This window comes from Mixophyes fleayi, chromosome 6 (assembly GCF_038048845.1).
Source record: "Mixophyes fleayi isolate aMixFle1 chromosome 6, aMixFle1.hap1, whole genome shotgun sequence".
Taxonomy (NCBI): Eukaryota; Metazoa; Chordata; class Amphibia; order Anura; family Limnodynastidae; genus Mixophyes; species Mixophyes fleayi.
In genome coordinates this window covers 185,218,285-185,237,084 of record NC_134407.1, presented here as the reverse complement: position 1 = coordinate 185,237,084, position 18,800 = coordinate 185,218,285, and the positions used below count along the sequence as shown (strand labels likewise).

The 18,800-nt window shown below is 39.2% G+C and overlaps 1 protein-coding gene across 3 annotated transcripts in view; it reads right to left on the bottom strand.

Annotated features, from left to right (window-relative positions):
• Positions 1-18,800, bottom strand: part of RALY (RALY heterogeneous nuclear ribonucleoprotein) — a 131,927-nt gene that overhangs the window by 1,405 nt on the left and 111,722 nt on the right. For 2 of the 3 annotated variants that reach the window (XM_075177552.1, XM_075177553.1), the window contains 4 exons: positions 16,326-16,373; positions 8,385-8,545; positions 7,021-7,134; positions 5,389-5,534 (listed from right to left, as the gene is read on the bottom strand). In XM_075177552.1, the coding sequence (XP_075033653.1) occupies positions 5,389-5,534; positions 7,021-7,134; positions 8,385-8,545; positions 16,326-16,373 (469 nt within the window). Of the gene's footprint in view, positions 1-1,381; positions 3,079-5,388; positions 5,535-7,020; positions 7,135-8,384; positions 8,546-16,325; positions 16,374-18,800 lie in introns of those variants that run through there. The other variant, XM_075177554.1, reaches the window with a different exon arrangement.

The following is an 18,800-nucleotide window of genomic DNA, read 5'->3' as shown; positions in this document are numbered from 1 at the left end:
TGCAGTTACATCTGTTTGCAAGTATAAGAACACGCCTTAACGTACTCGGCTTACCTTAGACCTCCCCTGTCCCATGTATGCAGGATCGAGTGTGATGCGAGCAGATCCACATACATACATACATATATATGTGCAGTGCAGATTTTATGCTACACAAGTTTGCATACATCCTACTGTGCATTAGGCCCAGTGTCTTAGCAAGAGTAAAACACGTACCTTGTTTCAAACTTCTTGCTTGAAAATATATATATATATATATATATATATATATATATATATATATATATATATTCCCATAAGTGAATTATCGGTCTTCAACCATAGACTGAAGGCTGCGATTTGTCATTCTTTTCCATTAAGGCTTTGTAAAGCAAACATATTAAAGTAAGAGACACCTAGGGGTATATTTTACTAAGCGGCGGTTCCTAAAAACCTCAGCGATTTGCCGTAATTTTTTTTTTAAACGGAAATTTTATTAAAGACAGAACACCAATAGGTTTTGACTTTTATAAAATTGCAGTTTTAAAAAAATGATGACAAACTGCAGTCAGCGTTTTTTTGGGAACCGCTTGATAAATATACCCCTACAGACTGTTGGATTAAGAACAAGAGAGCTTTGATGAGAGGTCTCGGCTTATATATATATATATATATATATATATATATATATATATATATATATATATATATATATAATCACTTGATTTCCTGGAGTTAAATGAAAGCTCCATTTTGTTCTCTGTGGGTGACACAACACCCGTCCTTTCAGCCTCACTGCTATAATCAATGTCCTCTTATCACTAAGCTATAAAGCTAGACTAAAGGACCAATTTGTAATGGATCTGTGCAGAAGTGTGAAAACCCCTAAAAATCTTTATAAAATAAATGGAGATCTTGAAGTAGATTTACTAAACTGTGGGTTTGAAAAAGTGCAGATCTTGCCTATAACAACCAATCAGATTATATCTGTCATTTATTTAGTACATTCTACAAAATTACAGCTGGAATCTGATTGGTTGCTATAGGCAACATCTCCACTTTTTCAAACCCGCAGCTTAGTAAATATACCCCCTTGTCTGTCAAGTTCAACCTTTTCTAACCTGCAGCTGTATTGATCCATTGAAAGGCAAAAGCAATCCCGCTATGAGGCAGCTGCCCATTTAACCTCATATGGGGAGGTATTCCTGATCACCTATACAGCAATCCGTTTAATTCCCCAGATCTAGCTGCAACTATCATTCCTTGTAAGCATTTCTTTTTGAAAAATATGTTTGCTCTTTTTGCTCTGTCAGAGTTACAGATCAGTGGTGTTACCTTTTTTTTTTTTTAGTAAATTTGGTCAGGTAAGTGGTTCATAGTAATAAATAATTACACTTCAGTCTTATTTTACAGGATCATTTATTTACAGCATCAAATAGCACAGATTTTACACGCTTTCCAAAGGTAAAACACAATATATATTTTTACACACGAGATATACTGCAAATCAGTGTGATCCTGTCCCTCTCCACCTGAGTTTGTTGATCACCCATCAGCTCTCTGTTAACATGTACTCCTTTCCCGTACCACCATAAAGACCCACATTTTAATGCTTCTTTTGTGTATTTAAAAAAAGTTAGAAAACATCTTCTTTATCTGTAATTACATCCCTTATATTTACAAACAGCAGCTCATTCCTGCCCTGCTGTAAATGAGTGACACGCTGTACCTTCCATTAGACACGTGACCAGTGGGACTGAAGAGATTGCACTAAAGGGCTGTGTATTGCGGGAATATACTGGCACAGGGTACAATTATCTGTCACTTGGGGCTGACCTGCACGTCATAAAGTTGCTCTGAACAACGGAGAAGTGCAGGCGGTGGAATCAATGATATATAAAAGCGGCCAGGTGATTAGTCTGAATTAAAACCGTGAAAATGGTAGGTCATTCCCGAACCTTTTTTTTTTTTTTTTTCCACACAAGATGAAAATGGGCTTTATGTTGAATTTGATCTGGGCTACTCTACTGAGGTTGACTGGTAGAGGACAGAGTCCTAATTGCAAAGATTCAAGTACTGCCCTAATTAAGCCAAGTCTTCCGTAATGGTGATACAATGTGATCTGGGACTGAGCAGTGACACATCCACTCGACCCTCAGAAAGGTCAACATATAAGCTGACGTAGTGCATTGTGGGTAATCTATGACAGAAGTGGGAAATAGGTTGTGGCTCCACAGCACTTAATGCACAACTTACATGCAAATCTTAGCAAGGGTTTTCATGGACCAAACCCATGTTCAAGAGAGCAAGATGGAAGCAGCACTGACAATCTGAGCAGAACATTCCCCATATTTATCTCTGAAGTCCTCGTACTTCATCACTGTTGGATATAAAGAGCTGGCTGATGCTGCTTTTATATTTAGAGCTTTAAGTCTCCAGTATTGTTATTTTGCCTGTTTTATTTTCTCTGCAGGACATAAGTGAGCTTGTGCGTTCTCTATATGAGGGGGTGCAGGTCTGTAGGTGCAGAACTGTCTGTTCAATGTCTAAAAATGTCACAAGTACATTAATTCCTGAACATTGTTAATAGGTAAGTTACTGAAAGTTGGTCAGTCTTACACCAAGATGGTCTTAGATCTCTAATTGAAAGTATAATTCAAGAGTAACTTGCATACAGTACAAATGACTAATTTTACCCAAAACCCAGCTCAAGCACCCGTTGGGTAGGTCACCATTACCGAAATCCAGTGCTGCTTTTGTCTCTGTCAGTTATTGTGTATAGAGCACTACCTGAACATGCAATCTATTCTGGGCCGCCAGATTCCCATCGCCAACTTATTTTATTACAACAATATCACCAAAGTTCTTCCTGTCCTCTTCCATTGGTTCAGTTACTGTTGTGCGCTTTCTTCAATGGACGGGTCAATGTTGTTTCGTGTTCTAAAATGATAAATAATGATTCGTGTTTTTTTCATCTTCTGAAAAACCGACCAGCAAGCTGGAGTCTGAGGGAGGCAGATTGTAACTCTCAAGATTAAGGAGTCTATATACAGAACCAATAGACGTATCCTCTCACAGGTCACAAGCCCTCTGGTGAAGCTACGAGTATAAAGATATAAATCCACGTTACATGTACATACTAAGTAAAAACTGCTAACACTTGTGTATGCTTTAACCTAGTCCAGGAGCAGCATTTGGCATAGTTGAAGAGGTCATTAGGCTTTGCCCTCCATACTAAGCGTGTTCTATCTGCATTCTAGACCGTACACCCTCTTTCAAAGGGAACATGAGTATTCTACAGCAATATTATTTGGACAAATGACATGAAAGAGAAAGTGTTTGGTCTTAGTCCACCAACTGTGAAGCAGGGGTGATGATTTGGGGGTTGGGGCTGAGGTTCACATACTTATTCCAACAATTTTGATCAATAGATGAATTAAAAGGAATATATATAATTTTGTTATGTTGGTTGATCCCCATCTAAACTTCAGTTTCATTCATTAAATTGTTTTATATTTCACTTATTCATGTCCTGTGAATGCTGCTATCATATATTTGGTCTATTTAATACTTCTTATGGAATGCACCCAGGCAATTTCCTGTTTGTGAGTGCAGTGTAACTATATATTGTTTCATCTAGTACAGTGAGGACAAGATGAAACTGGGTGTCAAAACTGGATATGATGTAAAAAAAGGGGTAGTTTTAAGTGGGAGTTCTTTTCCTTTATATACATTTAACGGCTTACTAGGGGGCCTACTTATTATTGCTTTTTTTTTTTTTTTTTTCATTAAATTTCCCTGAAAACAGTCATTGTCGGGGGACCAACGCACGTTTAAGTAATATGCACGTTTATTACCTGTTCATTGTAGCATACTGCTCTTTACCGCAATTTAATGTTCCGAAAAGGCAATTACACATACTGTAATGTATACCAGCTCCGGCACATACAGCTCAGGCTGGTATACATTACCCATCTGTGTGGAGTTTGTATGTTCTCCCTGTGTTTGCGTGGGTTTCCTCCGGGTGCTCCGGTTTTCTCCCACACTTCAAAAACATACTGGTAGGTTAGTTGGTTGCCATCAAACTTGACCCTAGTCGCTGTGTGTGTGTGTGTGTGTATGTTAGGGAATTTAGACTGTAAGCTCCAATGGGGCAGGGACTGATATGAAGGAGTTCTCTGTACAGCGCTGCGGAATTAGTGGCGCTATATAAATAGCTGATGATGAGGATTTACTAAAATCCAGGGAATAATCTTTATTGGAGAGATGACTTTGTATAGTGACTGGCTCTCCTGTAAGAGAGAAATGTTAAGCAGTGAGTCTGAACTCTTGTACTGTGTGCCAGGCAATCATTACCTTCCTGGTTTGTTTCATAGATTGAAGACAATTGGAAATAAAGTCTATTTAAAGTGAGTTTAGCCTTGGACTTTCAATGAAGGATTGTTAAAATATGTTTCCCCCTTCTCCAACAGGTGAATGGATCTGTGAGTGTAGATAATGTGAGACCATGAGTAAAAAAGGAAAACTAAGTAATTCTATTTTAAACTTTTCTTTAGTCTGTTTGATGGCTAAGTAGCAGCAGACAAGAATAGACGAATTCTGTTTGCTTATATGATGTGTGCATCACTGAATACAACGATGCAGCACCCTTATTTCCTTTGTTACAAGTAGTCCCCGTATTAGTGTCCGTGGTCTTGATACTGATTTAGGGCCTGAGTCATTAAGGAGAGTCAGGCAAAAGAAAGGAGTAAATGTTCTCCGGGACAAACCATGATACAATGCAAGGAGTGCAAATTAGTTTATTATTTTGCACATAAGATAAATACTGGCTGCTTTTCCATGTAGCACACAAATACTTGATAGCTTTATTATTACACTGAAATTTAAAGTTGATCTAGGACATGCCATACCACAACTATATATCTGCAATCAAATTTAACATGGTTTTGCCCAGGTGCAAAGTTACTCCTTTCTGTTTTTTGCTTTGCTCTCGTTAATGACTCAGGCCCTTAGTGTTTACTGTTGAGCGCAGGGCTGTAACCATGTTTGTGCAATACGGGGCGACCGTCCAGGGCACAATGCTGAAGATGGACGCAGTTTTTTAATATTTTAGGTTAATTTGGTTAAAATTGAGGACTAGAGGGGGTGGCATTTATCTTTCTCGCCCCAGGCGCTAAAAGTGTAAGTTACATTTCTGGTTGAGCTTTGCCTCTAAATTGAGGTAAGTCAAGTAACACGGCTACACCCCTATAGGTCTGATTGTACCATGATTTGATCAGACAGATGTGGTTGTTTTGGCGCCTCATGTGGTAATGTCGAGGCAAATTAGTTGGAGACACCAAAATGTGTTTGCCCAGCTTGAGCTGTACTCTAGGTGCATTTGTTCATAGTTTTTAATACAGTTCATACCAGGTCATCCGTACAGTCGTCATGGACAAGCTCTTCCTCGTCTCCATTAAGAGGCTCATCTGTAATTGTGTCGCCCGCTTCTGATGTACTGTCATCTTGGGAGAACTCGCTTCTGCTGCAGTCTGATTTCTTCCTTGCTGCTATGGCTGGGTGAAACGGGCAGAGGTCAGTGAGCAGTTAGATCACCGAAGAAGTGTTTTATGTCTTATGATATATTTGTCGGATTGGTCTATGAACGTCATCATTGGATTTCATAACGTTTATGCAGAATTCACTGCCTAAAAGACATAAATATCTGTGTCCTCATAAAATGTGTCCAGTCCCTTAATTTTCATTTTACATGTAAGAAATTAGTTTAGAAATAATATCTTTCTATAAATGTCAAGTTTATAACGTATACCTGAAGCTTTGTGTTACGTGACTTGCTAATAAAAAAGTGGGACACCAAAGTTCTTGACATTTGCAATATTGTTAGTTTTAGGCTAATATCAAAATGAGCTGCAACAGGTATAAAAATATATTGAACTACACAAATGTATAATTATTTTTAGTACATATATTCTAAAGCCTAATCTGCTACATAGAAGATATGGATTTACATTTATTCCCACAATAACAACACTACACCATATACTGTAGGACTAAACTACTAAAATCCACTATAAAATAATTAATAATATAATAATGTTCTCAGAATGCTGGGATCCAGCACATGGGATGGTTTTTTGTTTTACTATTTGGAAGGAGGTCGGTTATTGTAAAATGTTATGTGTAGGTGGAGATCCCTTTTAAGGACAACTTTTCAGTACATTTATACATTTACACTTCTTGAGCTTTTCAAATGCACCCAAATATGGTTGATGTCATCTCTCTTTGAGGTGAAAATATAAAATAAATAATATTGGCATCCTTAAACGATCACGTAACCATTTGTTAAGGTGACTGTGTGTTAAAATAATGCATTTTTGTAATTGCCATTTAATTCTCTTAACCACATCTACAGTGGTAGAAGCTATTAAAACACTAAAATGACTGCTCAATTTGCAAAGTACAGCAATTGCATAATAAATATAGGTATGTAATATATGATGTGCTACTGAATTTTAAAAATCCAAAGAGGAACATCCACATAGTTTGTCCTAAAACAAATAGGCATATAATCGGAGAGGTGATCTATTTTAACCACGAGATCACAGGAAAATAACAACAATGATTTTCGAATAAGAACAAATGAAATATGTTGACATCTGTTTTAGTTTACTGGGCTAGCTCCACTTTAAAGGGGTTGTACATACTTTAAATGCAGACCACTGCTTTGGACATCAATCAGCCAGAGAAGTTTGTAAGGGAGCATTTAGCATAGAGGGTGGTATGATATTGATGGGTCATGTATGGTATCTAAAAGTTCTGCTTACTCCCGATACTCTTATGTCAACATCAACCTAAACTATAACTTACAAATACATTAACACAGCATAAAACGCTCTTTGCTTCTGTCTTCAATTCCCTATCACCGACTTGAACACAAAAGATGTAATATGTGTTTTCCTATCTCCATCAATTAGTCATCAACATGCAACAACAGACACTCTCCTTTCCATGGCTAGTAGACTTCATCCTTAATCAACCAACCTGTGCATGGCTTCTGTTCATCAGTTATTTGCTCCAACCTTCCCAAAAGGGCATCAATGTTCGTCTTGATCTGGGTGAGCTCTGACTTAATGGTCTGAATCTCATTGGTTCTTACTAAAAACAGAATAGAACACATGATGTGATGTCATTATGGTTGAACGTCAAATTGTATGTCATCACTGTAGCTCTTTATAGCTGCATTAGCACCTAGAAAAAAGTGCTGGTACAGTGCCCCATTCCCCTCCCGGCACCCAGGCCCGGTGCTCCCATTAGGCAAGGTTAGGCACTTGCCTAGGGCGCCGGGCTCTGGAGGGCGCCACAGAACTGGAAATTATTTTTAAAACTGTGCGGCGACCGCTGACCATACCTGTCACGGCCGCCGCACAGCATTCAGATGCACAGGGAGGGGGGGGGAGAGGCTATTGCTCCCCACCGCCGCCTCTCTGCTCCGTCTCCTCCCCTCCACTCAGTAGTGTCAGTGAGTGGAGGGGAGGAGACGGAGCAGAGAGGCGGCGGTGGTGAGACAAGGTAAGAAAAGACGGAGGGAGGAGGGCGCCGATTTTTGCGGGGGGGGGGGGGGGAGAGGGCGCCGATTTTGCCTAGGGCGCCATGGACCCTATTCTTCCCGGGGTTCCTCTGCTCCGTGTACAACCCTGCCCAAAAAACGGGGATGTGTTGGGATGTTGTGAGCAATGTAGAGGAGAAAATTACATACTGAAGATGTCTAAATAAGAGAACTGTAGAGGAAATAACAATCAACTATTAAAACTCATACAGTATGTACTGTAATAGTCATCACTATATAGAAGACCAGCCAGACACATGATTGCACTTAAATATCCTGAGCTACAAGTAGATGGGAAATAATTGAAAAAAAAGATGTACAGGGGATATTGATATTGAATTCAGAGGTGTATAGGGGATGTCATAGATGTTCACATCGAAATCAGAGATGTAGTGGGTAAATAAATGGTAAATAAATATTGACAAACAAATGAGAAATTTAGATGGGAATTAACTGAACCAGAAATATAGATAGGGTAAATTACATGTGCTGACTTTGAAATCAGAGATGTACACTTAATTTCATTCATGCCAATATGAAAATATTGAACTTTATATAAATGATTTTAGTAACAAGTTTAAAGATGTGAAGAAGGAAACAGTGCAGATAATAGACAGAATTATACCTCTGAAAGCTCTATAATTAAAATATTGATATCACTGCAGATTCTGTACAGTGGCCAAACACAGTTATTGAAAATACTGGAAGCATTTCTAGATCTGCCTCAGTCACAGACCATGTCATCTACTTTATATATTGCTAGGTGGATCACTCTTCTGAGTATTAAAGTCATACTTACATCGTAACTTGGCTGCGTTGCCTGTGATGGCTGCGGATCTTGCTAGCAGTTTGACTGGGAGAGCCGATTTTACCCTTCGCACTAGAGGCACTGTCACACGTGGGCGTTTAACCGGGACTGCCCGAGGAGCAGGGGACACTCTTCCTCGATACTCAAACAATCTTAATGGAGAGAGAAAGACGGGTTATCCAAAGGTCCATTAATCCTTTCAGTTCTATATTCCAGTATATTTAGCCCTTTTATATCAGGGGAGTTTGTAGTCACAATCATAGTCACAATCATGGCAGGGCAGGGTTGGTGACTTGGTGGATCTAAAACCTACTTTACCCATTGAAAAAACCCAAAACAAATATATTCTATTTACTAAATATAAGGACCCAAACTGATTGTCCAACCACATTTTTTTTTAGTTCTCCAGTTGTGATTTGTTTTAAAATCTTAATTTTACTCAAATTTATTAGAAGCAAGGTGACTTAGTGGTTAGCACTTCTGCCTCACAGCACTGGGGTCATGAGTTCGATTCCCGACCATGGCCTTATCTGCGTGGAGTTTGTATGTTCTCCCCGTGTTTCTGTGGGTTTCCTCCGGATGCTCTGGTTTCCTCCCACACTCCAAAAAGATACTAGTAGGTTAACTGGTTGCTATTAAGTGCGTGTGTTCGTGCTCTAAGCTCCAGGGACTGATGTGAGTGAGTTCTCTGTACAGCGCTGCGGAATTAGAGGTGCTATATTAATAATAATGATGATGAAATAAAACAAGATTAAAGGTACATGGAACTCTTTTAAACCTTTATTTCATTGTGCTCAGAAAAGCACAACGATGTTTCTAAAAATCAATATGCATTAGTGGCTAATGACCAGACCAATTTTTACATTATTTTTGTGAAGCATCTGTTTCACCCATAATACTTATATACTATTACCAGGTAGAAATATTTCCATGATTATTTCCATAAACACTATTTATGCAATTAGTACAATCCAACGTTTTATCTGCTAGTCCTCCTGAGTATATTGATTGAAAAATGACTGTACACAATCTCTTATGCAATTACAACTCTCAAAAGCAAGGGATGCATATATGTCTCTAGTATAATTCAATTCATTGATTTATGTATACCTCTAACTGTACATTATAATAATGTTGAAAGTTTTGCACGTATAGATCACTATGATGTCACAGAACGTTTAGTTACGCCACTTAAAACGAAAGTCATTAGATAAAGAGAGAATGATGATAATGTTGTATGTGTGGATGCAGTTTCAACAGCTACTGTAATCCCATTTGGAGGAATCACGACCTATAACTAGCTAAATTACCATTGTCATATTTAGTAGCAGGGCAGTAACCAGAGCTCTATATGTGTGCAGTTGTGTGGATTTCCTCCTACAGTCCAAAACATTCTGGTAGTTTAATTGGTTGCTGACTAAAATGGAACCTAGTGTATGTGTGAATTTAGACGGTAAACTCCAAAACCCCATTTGATGATTAAATATTTTCTGTACAGCCCCAGGGCCATCTTAACAACATTATGGGCCCCCGGGCAAAGTAGTGCACCGGGGCCCCTAGATATAGATATAGATGTATACAGATACAGATATAGATATAGATATATAGAGATAGAGATAGATAGATGTACTTGCTCAGTGACCCTTGTAGGTTTTTTTTGCAGGTTTTTTTTCTTTTGCAGGATTATTTATTTTCATTAAGAGCCGTGCCTATGGGGCCCCCGGGCAGCTGCCCATCGTGCCCAATGGAAAAGATGGCCCTGTACAGCCCTGCATTGTATGGTGGTGCTATATCATTAAACAACAAAAATAGATAAAATATGTGTGAAGGGCTTAACCACTCAAGAAATGTCCTGACATATTATGATATTGAGAGTTATAAGTGAGGTTAAGGGGTGGAGCATGTAATTTTATGGATATGAAAACATACTGTCAAAGGTTAATCACTTTATATATTTCCAATATTTAATAGTTTAGTATGAATGATTGTATATTTTTGCCATCTTTAATGTTCCATAAACTGTTGTGATAATGATGTTGAACATTGTAGATTTAGGGTTTTGACAATAGTTGCCAATATTATGAAATTGTTATCAGGGACCATTTGTGGATGTGTAGGTGAATCTACAGGTCATGTATGGTACTGTTTAAGAGGATCCCGGTGCACTACAATCTCCATAATGGCATGTTAGCTCAAATGGTTTTAAATACTCGACTAAATAGTCACATATAAACTGTAGCAAATAATAATAGTGATGGTAGTGGGGTTAGGCATGACCAAAATGATTGATAGTCAGAGAAAGATGATATTGAGGAATGATCGACAGTGGATGCCAACAATGCAATACCATGGACTTGGGTCTCAAAAATCTAAAGGCAGAGCATAGAATATTCTAATATATATATATATATATATATATATATATATATATATATATATATATATATATATATATACGTATACGTTCATAGTATTATTAGCACATAACAGACAACTACTTAGGAGGTAAGTGATCTATGAGTCAACATTTCTGGTGACTTAAAGGTTGGCAGACAATCTATCAAAGCAATAGGGAAAGCCAGGGGAATAGTTGGTTGCGTAGGAATTAGTAGCAGAAACAGAGAGGTGGCGATGTAACTACTGGCATGACCTGAATGCTGAGCTTAGTTTTGGGGGCCTTATCTTCAGAAGGACACAAATTATTGCAGTCTGTGCAAAGAAATGCTCCTGAAATGGTGCATGGCCTTCATCACACAACTTACCTCTGAAGAATGCTAATGATTCCCTCCTGACTAAAGGCAAGAAGGAAGCATCCTACAGAGGAAGAGAAGCTTTATAATACAAGGATATGTACTAAAACTGGAGTAAAGCAAGATTAAGGAGGAAGAATTACTTAAAGGGTAGTAGATAGTTGGAATAGCCAGATGTTATAAGCTAAGAATCAAATAGGGTCTGACATTTTTAGGAATAAAGGATATATAGATGGCCATCACATTTTATTATTCCAGAATTAGTTACATTTAATATATACAATAAGAGGAATTGCACTGTATAGCTGTATTAATAATTAGAGACCTCTCCAGGGGCAAAAAGTTAAAACATGGGACTGTCTGAGACAGAGCCGTCATTTAAAATTTTAGCTCCTGGGGTGAGAAGGAAAACTGCTGCCCCCCCCCCCCCCCCTAGCCCTCAATTGTAATCAAATGATCCTAAAATATTCATAAACTGTGCCCCCCTTCAGCATTGCGCCCTGGGTGGTCGCCCCTCTTGCACAGTCCTGGTCTGCTGCTATACTGTGATGTCACTGAACTTCTATTTATCTGGTAGAGAGAGAACCTTGCATTCCTCAGCCACCAGGGGGAGCTGTGACTCTGCAACATTACAAAGTTGAAGCATTAATGGGACTATACTACATAGAAGATCACTTCATGTAAAGTACCTTCTGTAGTCTTTTCTTCCAAATATAGCAATGTTTTTAGTAATTTCAATACATGAAGCTTTGGCTAATTTGTAAATCACCCAGTGGCTTCTATATGTGTAAATGGGATTTTTTTTTAAATAAATAATATCTTCCCACAGATACAGAACTTCTCACTTAACCTATTTTACCAGTCACACATTGCTCAGCTTGCTTGTTGTTCTACTTATTGTCCTGTTACAGTTACCTGCTCAATGAACAAATTAATGTAAAACGGGTTTTCTTGAACATTAATTAATTATTTCGGCAAAGGCTACTGCTATAGGAAAATAAGTAGTTGGAGCAAAGCACTGTTACCTGCTGAAATTGGTTAATGGAGATCTATCACAAGATTGAAAAACTTACAAATCATTTATTACAGCAAAGTAAAACATTTTCATTGTCGCAAACAGAAAAATGTATTTCAGTATGTTCATCAGGGCCTGACCAACCATTAGGCCAGTGGTTACCAAACTTTTGCAGTTCGCTGCACCCTTAGAGTCTCCATAATTTTTTCAAGGCACCCCTCCAAAATAATTACCGAGCAGTCCCGTTTTATAAGTAGTCAAAAAAACGTAATAAGTATTTCATACTTACCAACTTGACAAAGTTGGTTTCCGGCAGAGGTGGGCATGATGGGGGCGGCCCCCCAAAATGCGCATCATTTTGGCCCCGCCCCCGTGACGTAATGATGCAAACGCGTCATTTGACATCGGGGGGCAGGGCCAAATGCCGTGATTCACCGGGAATCGCGGCGTTTGGGAGCTAATTCTGCCCACTTTACTAGGAAGTCCTAGTGAAGTGGGCAGATCCGGGATATTGACACACTCTCCCGGGAGTCCGGGAGACTCTCGCAAAATGAGGTAGTCTCCCAACGTTCCGGGAGAGTTGGCAAGTATGAAGTATTTAGGTCAGGACAGAAATACTTATTTAGTTGTATATAAAAATAATACACATAAATCCAAGGAAAAAAAAGAATATTTTTAGATATTTTTTAACTATATTTATGTCAAAGAATAATTTACAGCTAACTCACACTGTGCCCTCCTTCATCTCCACACACTCTGTGCCCTCCTTCACCTCCACACACTTTGTGTCCTCCTTCATCTCCACACACTCTGTGCCCTCCTTCACCTCCACACACTTTGTGTCCTCCTTCATCTCCACACACTCTGTGCCCTCCTTCACCTCCACACACTTTGTGTCCTCCTTCATCTCCACACACTCTGTGCCCTCCTTCATCTCCACACACTCTGTGCCCTCCTTCACCTCCACACACTTTGTGCCCTCCTTCATCTCCACACACTCTGTGCCCTCCTTCATCTCCACACACTGTGCCCTCTGCATCCTCACTCTGCCCCCCTCTGCAGGAAAATGGCTGCGGGGGTGGGGGGGGGTGGGGGGTGAATGCAGGATAGGAGGTAAGGATTGATTGAGGGGGGTATTTAAAAAAATAGAGCAGTTTTGGTGGGCATGATCTCTTTATTGTGTGGTGTCGGTTACATGGATACTCTCTGTGGTCTCAGTGATCATTAAAATACTAAATATTTGTGAGATAGGGCTGGTAGAGGTTTGTATTTGATTGACCACAAATGTTCAGACATTTCTTATATATGCCTGTACAATGGGGTAGTTTTATCTGGCCATAATGGAGTATTTTGGTCCTAATCATTAAGGGTTTGTTATCATTTCTCATTATAATACAATTTTTGCATTTTCAAAATACGATTCCAACTTTCCAGAAGCGCAAGAACAGGTAAGTGACTGCACAATCTGCCTAAATTTGAATGCTGAAGAATACTCCTGAACATTCAAATTCAGGAGTATTGACATCTGCCAATACATTTGTGGGTGGGTGGGTTGGGGGGGCGGGTTCTACAGGTATATTAGCCTGGGGCTCGCAGAACCCTTAATCAGGCCCTGATGTTCATACTGGTGATTTTTCCAAAGCAGTGACCGCTGCCCAAAAATTGCTGCAAATATATATCCATAGATACCTTTTAAATGTTAATGGAGGATGCTATACTAGCGATTGTCCGCTAGTAATTCACTGACAGTCGCAGATGAAAGTGATTTAGTTCTGCGGATAGAACCCACTGCAGGAAAGAGCAGCTCTAATTAAGTCATTGGAATCTGACAATTACCTGACACACTGAGGATATTCAATGATGTTAAGCAGTGTTTTGTCGCTATTTTTCTTCCCTGCATGTCAAACCTCAAAATTGCCAGAAAAACACTCAACATTTAGAGTAGTGCTTTTCAGCTGTGGAAAATCACTGCATAAAAAATAAATCACTTATGAGCATAAACTCAGCAATTTTTTATGCTGTTGAAAATCACAGAGAAAAAAAAAACCGGCAGTATAACACTACTCTTAATTAAATTTGAAATGTGCCCAGTTCTGATGGCATTGTGTAGATAGATGCGTCATAAACACTGTGGTGTATGCAAATTAATGGATAATAAATCAGACTTTGCTATAATTTATACTCACAACATACCTGCCTTTAGGATTTTTATTCATCAGTTAGTGGTGTTTAACTTCATAAAATCTGAGACCAACAACTGCCTGGTCAAAATTCGAGAGCAAGGTATCTAAAGGAATTTATAGCAAAGATTGTTTTCAATTTTGTTCCCTTATTTGTGATATTATATAACGACCAAGGTGAAAAACAGTATTTTCCTGCAATAAATAGCTTTTTTAATTTTGTGATAGTGCGATGGTATTGGACAAAGTGGCCATCCAACAGTAAGACACAAGCCAATCATGTGAGTCTTACATCCAGTCATGTGATTCTTACATCCAGTCATGTGATTCTCACATCCAGTCATACTCCTCTTCATCAGACAGGTAAGCCCCACTGCTGCCAAGCTAAAAAGATGGCAATGCAGACAGGATATCCATTTTCCTTAACTGCTCATACATATATTGTTTTGCCTTATCAAACTATTTTTTGCACAATAAAATGTAGAAGTATAAGTTCAGTACATATCATGGCTCTAACCAATGTCCTGTATGTATGGGCCTGATTCATTAAGGATCTTAACTTGAGAAACTTCTTATTTCAGTCTCCTGGACAAAACCATGTTACAATGCAATGGGTGCAAATTAGCATTCTGTTTTGCACATAAGTTAAATACTGACTGTTTTTTCATGTAGCACACAAATATCAACTTTAAATTTCAGTGTATAAATAAGCTATCAAGTATTTGTGTGCTACATGAAAAAACAGTCAGTATTTAACTTATGTGCAAAACAGAATGCTAATGCGGCTGCAAGACTCATCTTCCTCTCACGCCGCTCCTCCTCTGCCTCCCCTCTCTGCCTTGCCTTACACTGGCTCCCCCCTCCCTTCCCCTACAGAATCCTTTTCAAACTCCTCACCACCACTTACAAGGCTCTCTCCAACTCTACTGCCCCTTATATCTCTAACCTACTCTCCATTCACACTCCTGCCCGCTCCCTGCGCTCGGCCAAGGACCGCCGCCTCTCCTCCACTCTTATCACCTCTTCCCACTCCAGAATCCAAGACTTTTCCCGTGCAGCCCCCCTTCTCTGGAACGACCTCCCTCGTTCCATATCTCACATACTCTGTGCTCCTTCAAACGTGCACTCAAAACTGACCTCTTCCTCAAAGCCTACCAACCATCTACTTAACCCCCATCTCCTCCCTTTTGCTCGTTCTCCCTTCTCTCCTCTTGCCTCAACTGGCTCCTCTTGTGCCTAGTCTGTTTACCCTCCCTTAGGATGTAAGCTCGTATGAGCAGGGCCCCCTCCCCTCCTGTCTCCATACCTGTTCTTCCGCTCCGTCTTTACTGCATATGACTGGCCGGAACTTCTTAAGTATTGGTACTTTTTGTTCATTGTTCTGTATGGTTTCTCCCTGTATAGTCTACTGTTAGTACTGTGTGCGGCGCTGCGGATACCTTGTGGCGCCTAACAAATAAATGATAATAATAATAATAATAATAATTTGCACCCCTTGCATTGTAACATGGTTTTGTCCAGGAGACTGAAATAAGAAGTTTCATAAGTTAAGATCCTTAATGAATCAGGCCCCATATTCAGATTTTGTAGGATTTGAATTGAGATACACATACCGGTGGCTGGAGATAGGTTGAGGCTCATTTGTAAACAATCCTCATTCGACCAAAATCATGAATAGACTAAAACCGATGTTAAAAAAAAAATGTGTTTTAGAGATCACCTCCAGAGTGCTCTTTGCTCCCACCCTAAGTATATATCACAGACGTCTAGATTGCTATATAGATAAAGTGCTTTATTTCTGGGCAGGTTAGGGGGGGGAAGAGAGCACATTAATGCCGGCCCTCCTGTTGTGCTGCCTGACAATGTGGAGATGTGATTGCATTTTGCAGGCTCTGATTTCTTTCCTCCCCCCCTGCAGTTTGAATGCAATTCACACTGAGAAGGCGGACAAAAATAGGTCATAGTGCATCCACGCAGCTTCACTCACCTCTCATAGAAGTCATCTCTGTAGTAATCAAAGTCAATATCGTAGCCACTGTGGAGAGAATAAAGGGAATTTTAAATTGTAAACACACTGGGCCCAAAAAAAAAGCCTTTCTATGTAGGTGAGGAGGCATCAGGATAAGTGACTGCAAAAAATGAAAAAAATCTCCCAGAGCACATTTCGTGTACCCATTACCCTTTTTCCCCCCAAGAGTATTCTCCTTGAGTCTGCCATCCAGGAAAGTTCACAGTATTGCCCCTGGTATCTGCAGATCACTAAATTACACATTAAAGATGTCATTTATATTTAGTGTGTTCCCTGCTGGGAGTTCCTTCCAGTGTTCCAGTCACATTCCGGTGAGAGTATGTGGAAGGTAGAAGGATGAACAGCATCATAAAGAACATCATTTGCAGCCTTCAACCTTTGATTTCATTTTCTACTAACTACAACCCTTTGAAGACACTATATATATATATATAAATGTTGATCTTAAGTTGATGGTTCAGCTGGTTATAATTAAAAAGGGATTAGCATTACCCCAGTTAATAAAAATATAGTTCCAGTTAATAAAAGTATAGTTTTAGTCTAATATACATAGGATCATAAAGACATTTTTTTATATCGGACCACCCTTAGAGGGGGATGAATGCTGATATAGAGCATACTTACCAACTTTTGGCAAGTGTTTTCCAGGAGATGGGCGGGAGAGGGCGGGGCACGGCAAACGCATCATTTTGGCCCCGCCCTCGCGACAAAACGGCATTTTCATTGTGGGGGGCAAGGCCTAAATGACGCTATTCACCGCGAATCGCGTCATTTCAGTAAGGTAATTCCTGGATGCGGGAGACTAGCCAGCTTTCCCGGGAGTCCGTAAGACTGACCCGAATTGAGGGAGTCTCCCGGACATTCCGGGAGAGTTGGCAAGTATGAGAGATTATGGATTTCTAAATAGTAATGCCCCAGAAATGCACACCAGCTTCCACAGAGGGAGATTGTTTCCATACAGTTGTTTAGCTGTTAGTTTTATTTTATCTTTTTAATGAGAGAGTGCAGACATTATTTCTTTCTGTACATTACACCTAGAGCCTTAGTTCAGCATGTAGGCATAGTGCCAGTTCGTCCATTGTCAATTGACACTTTCCCTTAGTGGCTCATCACATTATTGCATCATGCCAGTGCATTTTTTATTCTAGCATCGAACAATGTTCGCTTGCAATGAGAATCTATTTTAAATGGTGGGAATCACACTGCAAAGCAGCCTTATATAAATGTTTGCACATTAAATGCTGTTTGCCATTCTTCAGTAGGACATGGTTTGATCTCTGCCATCCACACACATAGATGAGGGCTTCTGTTCTCATACTGTAACGATGCCGTTTAGCCAATTCCCTTTTGAAGTCATCTGTAATTTACACTCAAAGTGGTAAGATTTTACAACTTAATGGGATAGGGATTTTTTTTTTGTATCAGAGCCTTGAAAAATCCTTATTATGAGAAATCCAATAATTATTTTAATTGCCTTTGAAATTACTGCAAAACCGCTAGTGATTTCTTTTATACTTTCAGCCTCTCTAATTGGTTTTAAAAGATAATTGTGGCAGGATAACCCTTTTACGGTCAAATGGGAATTTTAACCCTCTGCTAATATGGAACATTTCAGTAAGCCCTGTAGTACAGAGTCCTATGTCAGTGGTTCTCAGCCGCAGTCACCCACAAGCCGTAATGTAAATGTCTCTGCGAGCTCCATCATAATTTCTGGACTAGCAGTTAAAGAGATGGTATCACTAAAATGTCTTTTTTTAAGATGTTGTATAAAATCAAATACAATCACCCTTTGCAAATGATTTCATTAGTGAAATTTATTATTTATTAGACTACTTGCTTGCCTGCATCTTAGCTGATTTCTCTATGGAAAGTATTAAACATTTTCATGGACGACAGTAAAAATTGTAACAATTTCTGACTATAGACTGCATATGCTGCTGTTTGCAGAAATTACAAACTCATTTTGAATGATGTCACACAGAGCAACAGAGTATCATCATTTGATACCGATTAAATCCTCTTTAAAGGGCACCTGCCTTCCCTCAGTGTGGTCATTGGTTCTTAGTGAATTAAGAGATTATATACATGCTCATGGATCTGTCCACAAATGGCTACTACCACTATAAACAGTGATGGGTTTTAAATTGTGTAGTTGGTAACATTTGCCTTGTACTTGGGCCACAATGGACTCCATCACTATGGCACAGACCTACCTAAAAAATACTATTTGCATGTTAAAAAAAAAAGCATAACTTTTAAATTTAGGGACAAACTTTGAATTAAAAAGTAAACATACTGAAGCCTTTCTTCCATTGTGAAAATACCACACAATGGGCTAGATTTACAAAACTGCGCGTTTGAAAAAGTGGAGATGTTGCCTATAGCAACCAATCAGATTCTAGTTATCATTTATTTAGTGCATTCTACAAAATG